Genomic DNA, 10,000 nt, shown 5'->3' on the forward strand with positions numbered 1-10,000 from the left:
AGGAGTGAGGGAGAGAGAGCGGGTGGCGGATGGGAGAGAGGGCGGGAGGGAGAGAAGGAGGCGGGTGTGAGAGAGAGAGGGAGGGAAGGAGGCGGACGGGAGGGAGAGAAGGAGGTGTGACAGTCAGATTGGATTCTGTCCATTACGCCAATGATCGTAATTAAAATCTAACCCCAGCTCGATGCCCGCGGGGTCATAACATCTCGGGGGCATATTGTGTGTGATCTCCCATTGGGCATGGGCACCTTGGGTAACCTCAGGTGGGTATGAGGGAGAGCTAGGAACTCCTTTTATCTCCGATGCCCTGAGGGAGCATCGTTCCAAGCCCTATGATACTGGGTCAGAGGTCAGGCAGCTGGCGCAGGGTTAAAGTGATTTCTTACGACGTGAAAGTTCCGTCGAGTGACGGGGTGGCGATCCCGTAGGTTTTTTTATCTCTCTCTCTCAGGGGGTAAGAAGGGGGGGGGAGGAGGTGCAAGGAGAGGATATTCTGCACAAGCAGAAGATAGATTAATCTTTTTGGAGAGCAATAAGACTCGGAGGATCTCGATGTGTGATTTATCCGGCCATAAATTTTGGCGCGCTTAACGGCATCAGTAGAGAAAACATTCGTCTGGACGGATTCGGACGCGTGGAGTTATCTAAGACTTTATTATGAGCAACGGGACAAGACATCATGCTTACAGGCCTTTAACTCTTGGTTAGAAAGCAAAACAAAACAAATATATGCAATAACAGAAAACATATGTAGAAAGTCAAAACAACTATTTAGACGATTTTTTTCTTGAAGCCTTTTTAACATCTAGAATATTAAACATCAATGCACTATATGGAGGGGTATTACTGATTAAATATCTAATATCTTGATATCTATAAAGATTATCAAATCAAATTAGAAAACTGTTCATACAGAAAAAAAGGAAAATGAGGAACACTCTCTTGGTCATGCAAGAGACTTTTTGTCATGCGCGTAACTTATGCCGTGCCATATGGGATGTTTTTCTAATTTATTACACGGCAAAACCTGAATTTACATCCCCTCCCCACTAGATTGATAACTACATTCACCACCATCCACTCAAATCGACTTCATTTGCCGTTTTCCCCCCGAAATCGCAGAGCTTCTACAACATCTGGCCGTATTCCCGCACCATCATTTCAGCTATTATCACTCGCAGATGAAAACGCAACATGATAACTAAATTATGACCTCATTCATTAAAACACTTTTCTTCACTTGTAATAGGGTATCTCGACCCCTTCTCCAGCCAGCTCTTCAAGCAATGCAAAAACGTCATAAACCCAGAGCGAAACATTTATTCAATACAGCTACGGCGAATTTATAGTGTATCCTGCAGTATAATTTCGATGCCTGACACCAATTTTGACCCCGAAAGAGCATCTGTCTCCTGTTGGCTCCATTTCCCTGCCAACCGTTCGTATTTCCCGCTTTTCGACCACACGCCCTCCTGGCCACACCCGTAGCCGAGCCGATAGCCGGTAGACGGATCGGGTAGATGTCGCAGGTGGTCGAAATAAGAGTGCAAGAACGGTAGAATAATTATCAGAACGAGAGGTATTTCCCCACGTGTTGGTGAAAGCAAGGCGCGCTTTTGGCGGGGGCTTTAATATTCGCGCTCGCTTCCCTTCGCCCTTCTTCTAGCCCTCCTGCACGCCAGGCTTGGAGACTAGTGGGCGATTTTTGAAGGTATTTATCGTCACTTTTCGATAAGAGATATGACACATGTAATAAGAGTCTACTATCAGTTTATCAGCCGGTAAAAATGGGAGATTAGAAAACAGACGTTTTTGGCAGATCATTTATATTCGCGGTAATCGTTTTTCGCTACTTTGCTTCGATCATACCGACCTGCGCTGCTCAAGCGATGATGATCAGATGATACTAATAAACTTTAATGAATCATACCATAAGCTATTTTAGTAAGAAAATAATCAGAAGGCGTGTAAACTGGCCAGAAAAGCGAAGATTCAAGGCCGGGAAGCGAGCCATGAACAGCCCCCTCACCGCTCGCACCCTCAGTCTGCTGGCAACCTCAGGCGGGAGAAGACGTGCGCTCGACACTCTGCCTTCCTCGCCGCCACGCCGTCTTTTTTTTATATTAAACTTACTATGGATTGTTTGCGTTGATGAGCGTAGCAGAAGAGGAAACCCTAGTGTAAAAGAAAAGAGGAAACAACAGGCTGCTGGAAAAAAAACAAACCATTATTTTCTGTTCGAATAAGGTGCAAAGTGAAGAAGATAATTTTTTTTGTTTGGTTTTATAAAAATATTTTGAAAAAATACATTACAAAGAAAGCCGAGCGTGTAAGCCGATGAGCCTAGAAAGAAAGGGCAAGCCGTGGTAGCCAAGAGACCGAGCCAGAGCCCAAGGCAGGAACCTCCAAGAGACTCACGACTCGAAAGCCAGGAATCACTTGACTCACGACTCAAAATGGCGGAGATCGACGCGAACGACCCCGAGCTCAAGTACCTGGTGGTCTCGAGGGACACCTTCGAGGACCCGGCGTCGCAGGCCGAGTGGACGCAGAAGCGCCTCGTGTGGATCCCGCACACCGACCATGGCTTCGTCGCCGCCGGCATCAAGGGCGAGGTCGGAGACGAGGTCGAGGTCGAGATCTCCGACACCGGCAAGAGGATGCGGGTGGCCAAGGACGACATCCAGAAGATGAACCCGCCCAAGTTCAACAAGGTCGAGGACATGGCCGAGCTCACGTGTCTCAACGAAGCTTCGGTCCTGCATAACCTCAAGGAGCGCTACTACTCCGGACTCATTTACGTAAGTCACACTTTTCTCTGGTGTTGGGAGTGTACCCGGGGGTGGCGGGGGGCAGGGGGGGATGTGGCCCTTGTTTCTGGGCCTTGGGGGTGAGGTGGAAGTGGGTCTTGGGGGAAGTCCACCTCACTAAACGTGGCGAGGCGAACCCACTGAGGGCGAGCTTGAGGGCGTCCTCTTGAGCTCCAGACGTGTCCTCCTCGACCCGCGACGGAGAGGCTCCTAGGCCTACCCAGGGGCCGAGGGAGGCGTCTGAGAGCGCGGAGTAACGTTTCGCAGGGCAAGGCTGGCTGGCGTCTGGCGCGGTCCCTCTCCCTCCCGGGCGGCTCCAAACGTGTGGAATCTGCGCTGGCGGAACCGGTGTATGCAGCGAGAGGGAAGCAGGGCGGTTTGCGGGTGCTCGTGGGCGCCGTCGGGGGCTGCTATGGGCGCCGGGATGGTCCTCGTGGAAGGAGGACGGGCGGGTCTGTTTGTACTTTTGATTTGTTCTATTAGGCGGTGTGTCGGGCAGTGTCCTGGGTGATGTAAGGGATGCCAGGGGGTTGTAGGGTAGGGATGCCACGAGGTTCCAGAGGACGTGTCACCCTCGGGTGGGAATGGCGGGGTTAGAATGGGAATCGCGAGGGGTTAGAATGGCCAGGTTGGAATGGGAATCGCGAGGGGTTAGATTGGCCGAGGTTGCTGCCTTCGCGTTTTTGGATTGCACAGCGACCGTTAACTGACGTTTGCTGGCGGACTTTTTTGTATTTAGATTTGAGTGTCAGCAACCATCTCTTTATACTAACAGTTATTTCATATCTTTATTCAACCCGTGTTCGCTGTTGACGTATCACGTGTTTAAGCCAGTTAACTGTACGTCCCATAATTGTCTAGCCTGACTGTCGCTTCACATGCAAGGCGTTCGAACACAAGGTCAATAAACCATAGGGAGGCTCCCGACGGCTGTAACGGACCTATAGTACACAAGAAAAATCGGACGTATTTTGTAGTCCGAGATATTTTTTTAAGCACCATGTTGTAGTGCATAGAGTGCGGTTTGTTGCATCCAGAATTCAGAATTTAATTGTTGTAGAAGTAAGGAGGACTGGTGGAGGAGAAGGGGGAGGGAAGAAGCGGAATGGCGTTAAATCCGATTAAAGGCGTGAAGGAGAGAATGCCATAGAAGGGAATTGAAGAAAATAGGTAGGGGGTAGGGGGTAGGGGCAAACGTCAAATTCAAATCCGGCAGCTGTCAAAAGAGACCGACAGATAATGATGGCAAGCTACGCGTAGTCTTTTCCGCCCCGCGAAACTGCGCCTGCGCCAAGTGTGATTTCGCAATAATTGCCATTTCAAAACCCATTTCAAGAGTCGCCAATTTTGAAGCGGGAATGTATAGACTTGTTTGCATATTGATTAGGATTCCAGTGGAGTTGGAGAACTGATTGGCTTTGTCCTTTAGGAGTGTGTGGTTGTTTGGCCTGTCACTCATTAATTGCAGTCGCTCATTCGCCTTCTCACACGTCACTCACGCCTGTCACACTGTGTCACGTCGCAACACTCTCTCTCTCTCTCTCTCTCTCCTCTCTCCCCTCTCCCCTCTCCCCTCTCCCCCCCATCTCTCTCTCACCCTCTCCCTCTCTCTCTCACCCTCTCCCTCTCTCCGTCCCTCCCTCCCTCCCTCCCCCTCCCCATGGAAAGGGACAGGGGTTGGTGGAGAGAGAGGTGGTTGGGGATGGAGAAAGGGAATACGAATTGTGAAGGGGCATGGGGAGGGGGGGGGAGATCGACACTTGTCTGGTGGGGACGATGCCCCCTTCCCAGCGCACATTACTCGGGCTCTGCTATCGCTCCACTTCGACTGAGCATCACTAACTCTCACTCATCACACATCGCTCCCATTCACTCCCATTCACTCCCACTCACTCTCCCTCGCGCATACAATTTCTCACACGTGAACAGACTCTCAGATGCACCCTTGGCGCATACACGTACGTATGTCCACGTACACATGTACACACGTACGTCCACGTACACATGTACACGTACGTCCACGTACACATGTACACGTACGTCCACGTACACATGTACACACGTACGTCCACGTACACGTGTGCACACTTAAATCCATATACACATGTACATGTGTACGTCCACGTACACGTGTACATACGTGTACAACCTTACGGCCATGTACATGTACACACACACACACACACACACACACACACACACACACACACACACACACACACACACACACACACACACACACACACACACACAGGTGCATGGGAGTGAATAGGCGTGGGACTCGGGGAACAATGGCGTGTGCGTGCCGTGTAGGCCTATGCTGCAGGTTACGGGGCCCGGGGAATGCCGGGCGGGGCGACCTTTCGTCTTCCTGGTTGGCCGAAATACCCTCCGCCGTCGCTCGTCTCTCTCTCTCTTTCTCTCTTTCTTTCTCTCTTTCTTTCTTTCTCTTTCTTTCTCTCTTTCTTTCTCTCTCTCTCTTTCTCTCTTTCTTTCTCTTTCTCTCTTTCTTTCTTTCTCTCTTTCTTTCTCTCTTTCTTTCTCTCTTTCTTTCTCTCTCTCTTTCTTTCTCTCTTTCTTTCTCTCTTTCTCTCTCTCTCTTTCTTTCTCTCTCTTTCTCTTTCGCTATTTCTCTATTTCGCTCTTTCTCTCTTTCGCTCTTTCTGTTTCTCTCTTTCTCTTTCTTTCTCTCTTTCTGTTTCTCTCTTTCTCTTCTCTCTTCTTCTCTTCTTCTCTTCTCCTCTTTTCTTCTCTTCTCTTCTCTTCTCTTCTCTTCTCTCCTCTCCTCTTCTCCTCTCTCCTATTCTCTCTTCTCTTCTCTCCTCTCCTCTCTCATATTCTCCTCTCTCATATTCTCTCTTCTCTTCTCCCCTCTCCTCTCTTCTCTCCTGCTCTCTCTATCTCTTTCTCTCACCCCCTTTTCTCTCTCTCTCTCTCTCTCTCTCTCTCTCTCTCTCTTTCTTTTTCTCTCTCTCCCTCTCCCCCTCTCCCCCTCTCCCCCTCTCTCCCCCTCTCTCCTTCTCTCCCCCTCTCTCCTTCTCTCCCCCTCTCCCCCTCTCTCCTTCTCTCCCCCTCTCTCCCTCTCCCTCTCCCTCTCCCTCTCCCTCTCCCTCTCCCTCTCCCTCTCCCTCTCCCTCTCCCTCTCCCTCTCCCTCTCCCTCTCCCTCTCCCTCTCCCTCTCCCTCTCCCTCTCCCTCTCCCTCTCCCTCTCCCTCTCCCTCTCCCTCTCTACCGTTATCTCTCTCTATCTGCCTCTGCTACGAGAAAAAATGATGTGATTTTCTAAACAAAAGATGAAGACGGTGGGTGTAGCCTAGTGTGTATGCAAGCAAGTCTGTCCTGTCTTGACGACCTTGCACGAGCCCGGCCACTCACCCCACACTCTCTCTCCCTCTCCTCCACACACACTCTCTCTCTCCCTCTCCTCCACACACTCTCTCTCTCCCTCTCCTCCACACACACACTCTCTCTCTCCCTCTCCTCCACACACACACTCTCTCTCTCCCTCTCCTCCACACACACACACTCTCTCTCTCCCTCTCCTCCACACACTCTCTCTCTCTCTCCCTCTCCTCCACACACACTCTCTCTCTCTCCCTCTCCTCCACACACACTCTCTCTCTCTCCCTCTCCTCCACACACACACTCTCTCTCTCTCCCTCTCCTCCACACACACACTCTCTCTCTCCCTCTCCTCCACACACACACTCTCTCTCACCCTCTCCTCTACACACACACACTCTCTCTCTCCCTCTCCCTCTCCTCCACACACACACTCTCTCTCTCCCTCTCCTCCACACACACTCTCTCTCTCTCTCTCCCTCCTCCACACACACAGTCTCTCTCTCCCCCTCCTCCACACACACACTCTCTCTCTCCCCCTCCTCCACACACACACTCTCTCTCTCCCCCTCCTCCACACACACACACTCTCTCTCTCTCCCTCTCCTCCACACACACACTCTTTCTCCCTCTCCTCCACACACACACACTCTCTCTCCCTCTCCTCCACACACACTCTCTCTCTCTCCCTCTCCTCCACACACACACTCTCTCTCTCTCTCTCCCTCTCCTCCACACACACACTCTCTCTCTCTCTCCCTCTCCTCCACACACACACACACACTCTCTCTCTCCCTCTCCTCCACACACACACACTCTCTCTCTCCCTCTCCTCCACACACACACTCTCTCTCTCCCTCTCCTCCACACACACACTCTCTCTCTCTCCCTCTCCTCCACACACACACTCTCTCTCTCTCCCTCTCCTCCACACACACACTCTCTCTCTCTCCCTCTCCTCCACACACACACTCTCTCTCTCTCCCTCTCCTCCACACACACACTCTCTCTCCATCACTCCATCTCACGTCTTCTCTCTCTCCCTCTCCTCCACACACACACTCTCTCTCTCTCCCTCTCCTCCACACACACACTCTCTCTCTCTCCCTCTCCTCCACACACACACTCTCTCTCTCTCCCTCTCCTCCACACACACTCTCTCTCTCTCCCTCTCCTCCACACACACACTCTCTCTCTCCCTCTCCTCCACACACACACTCTCTCTCTCCCTCTCCTCCACACACACTCTCTCTCCCTCTCCTCCACAACCACACTCTCTCTCCCTCTCCTCCACACACACACACTCTCTCTCTCCCTCTCCTCCACACACACACTCTCTCTCTCCCTCTCCTCCACACACACTCTCTCTCTCTCCCTCTCCTCCACACACACACTCTCTCTCTCTCCCTCTCCTCCACACACACACTCTCTCTCTCTCCCTCTCCTCCACACACACACACTCTCTCTCTCCCTCTCCTCCACACACACACTCTCTCTCTCTCCCTCTCTTCCACACACACACTCTCTCTCTCCCTCTCCTCCACACACACACACTCTCTCTCTCCCCCTCCCATCCATCTCTGGATGTCAGCATTCACGGTGCACAGTCATTCTTGTTATCCCTTTCCCTCCCTCCTCCCTCCCCCTCCCTACCTCCATCCTTCCCTACCTCCATCCTTCCCTCCCTCCCTCTTCCTCCCAACCTCCACCCTTCCCTCTCTCCTTCCCTCCCTACCTCCATCCTTCCCTCCCTCTTTCCCTTCCTATCTCCCCCTCCCCTCCCTATCTTCTCCCCCCCCCCTTTAAGGTGACGAAGCGCCGACCCTTGATGACGGCGGGCGTTCGGGTGTGTCACACAGCATGACGAAGTGCATGCGGGACCAGGAAGAGGGAAGAGGGGAGGAGGAGGGGATGGTTGGGGGGTAGCGAGGGAGAAGAGAAGGAGGGAAGGAGGGCAGTGAGGTCCATGGAAGGGTTGGGCGTGAGGATTAAACTGAGAACGGTTGTGAGGAGGAGGAGGAGAGAAGAGAGAAGAGAGGGTAAATATTAGGTAAATAGGTAGATAGAAGGTGGGGAGGCTAAAAAAAGAGTGCAGTGACACACGCCTTTTTAAAATGAGATTCTGCCTGTGACTGGTCGGGAGTAAGAAAAGGGATTTCTCATCGCGATTAGATAAGTAATGGTGTTCACTCTCAATCCCCCCCCCCTCGTAAGTCGCCAATTCGCTTGTCTTGAGCGATATCAGCTGATTGTGGCTGGGGGGAAGGGGTGGGGGGTAGATGGGTTCTGGTGGCTTTTTGAGATTTCGTCTTGTGTATTTCTTGTGCTCTTTTGGGTTCTGAGCGACTGACAGCGGTTGAGGTATAGTCAGTCAGTCAGTCAGGCAGTCGGTGAGCGATACGATTACGCTAACATAGAATCGATGCGTGAATGAGTCACTCACCTGTTGAGTCATGTGTACGCCCCATCTGATTCCCCTCCCTCCTCTTCCCTCTCCCGTCCTCTCCCACCCCACTCCCTCCTTTCTCTCCCTCCCCTCCCCTCCCCATCCCCTCCCCTCCCCTCCCCTCCCCTCCCCTCCCCTCCCCTCCCCACCCCCCGCCGTGACTCATTGGTATATTCACGGCCTCGAATTGTCTCTCGGTTGCTCTCTTAGACCGAAATAAATCGGCGTACTTCGATTCATCACAGGATGGCCCGCTTGCCATCGCCGTGTCTTTGTTTTTCTTTTGTTTAGTCACATGCCTGTATCTTATTTTCTTTTCTTTATTCGCCTTTTCCCCTTGTGTCTTCTCTTTTCCTTCTTTCCACCCAACCCACTTCTCTATATCCAATACCCGCATGTGATTACCTTAACTTCATTGTGGATATGGATAACCTGTCACTGAAATGAACATTACTGCCAGACAGACGCGTGTGGATAACGTTTGTTGTTCTTCTGGCGGAGAGGGAACATGGACGGAGTGATCTTTTTGGGTCGAGAGCTAATCGATATCCGCATCAGCTGATAGATGCATATTTGAAATCCGATGGTTGAAGGGTATTTCCTCATAAATGTCAGCTGGGAAGGGTGGCGATCAGCTGGTAAAGGTAGGTGGCAATCAGCTGATTGAGGTGGCGATCAGCTGGTTTACAAGCACGGCGGCGCATTGATCCCTGAACTCAGCTGGTCGATCTGAACAGCTAGATGGACCGGATATGTTGGATTATTTCTGCACGAGCCTGTTTGCAGTTCAACGGTTTGGCGTGCGTTCTGCTGCATGATGTAAATGTCATTTCCAATGGCATATTGATACGTTTGAGCGAGTGAACGAGAGCGAGCAAGCGTTCTCGGTGCCACTATTGAACCAGGGAACGAGTGAGTGTTATTCAGTCAGGCTCTCTCATGCACGTGTGTTGCTCATCAGCTGATCGTCTCCCTGCTACTTGCTTGTCTTCCTGCGTGAGGCACAGGCGCGTACACCTGCGTGGAGTATGCGTGAGTCATGGCAAGGTTTGAAGATTGGGGGAGCAGGGGGTGAGGGGGGTATCTTGCATGGTAGAGGAGGTGTTCCCTCGCTGCACCCGCATGGCGCTGCGGCTCAGACGTCTCTCCCCTCTTTCATGCACGGTTTCCAAGTTGCTGCTTTTGCCTTATTTTGGCTATTTTTTCCTTGCACCTCTCTTATCGTGTCTCGCGTTTTCATTTATAAAGCATATATTTTGCTGTAAATCGTTCAATCTTGCTTTATTTCACCTTTTTTGTTGAACCTTCTCTTTCACCCCCGTCCTGCGTTTGCAGTTGACTCTTTTTCCCGTAAATTGCACCTCCTCTTGCCTCATTTCCCGACCGCGACCTCAGCGCCTTGCCT

General features: G+C 51.5%; 1 protein-coding gene across 8 annotated transcripts in view; it reads left to right on the plus strand.

Moving 5' to 3' along the window:
• Positions 1–1,989: 1,989 nt before the first annotated feature.
• Positions 1,990–10,000, plus strand: part of zip (myosin heavy chain 10) — a 187,604-nt gene continuing 179,593 nt past the window's right edge. For 4 of the 8 annotated variants that reach the window (XM_086534383.1, XM_086534384.1, XM_086534378.1 and 1 more), the window contains exon 1: positions 2,005–2,798. In XM_086534383.1, the coding sequence (XP_086390509.1) occupies positions 2,454–2,798 (345 nt within the window). In that variant the 5' untranslated portion in view covers positions 2,005–2,453. Of the gene's footprint in view, positions 2,799–10,000 lie in introns of all 8 variants that reach the window. The other 4 variants (XM_086534379.1, XM_086534382.1, XM_086534380.1 and 1 more) reach the window with 2 other exon arrangements.

This window comes from Penaeus japonicus, unplaced genomic scaffold (genome assembly GCF_977035675.1).
Source record: "Penaeus japonicus unplaced genomic scaffold, GWHDUDI00000001_assembly GWHDUDI00000041, whole genome shotgun sequence".
Classification (NCBI taxonomy): domain Eukaryota; kingdom Metazoa; phylum Arthropoda; class Malacostraca; order Decapoda; family Penaeidae; genus Penaeus; species Penaeus japonicus.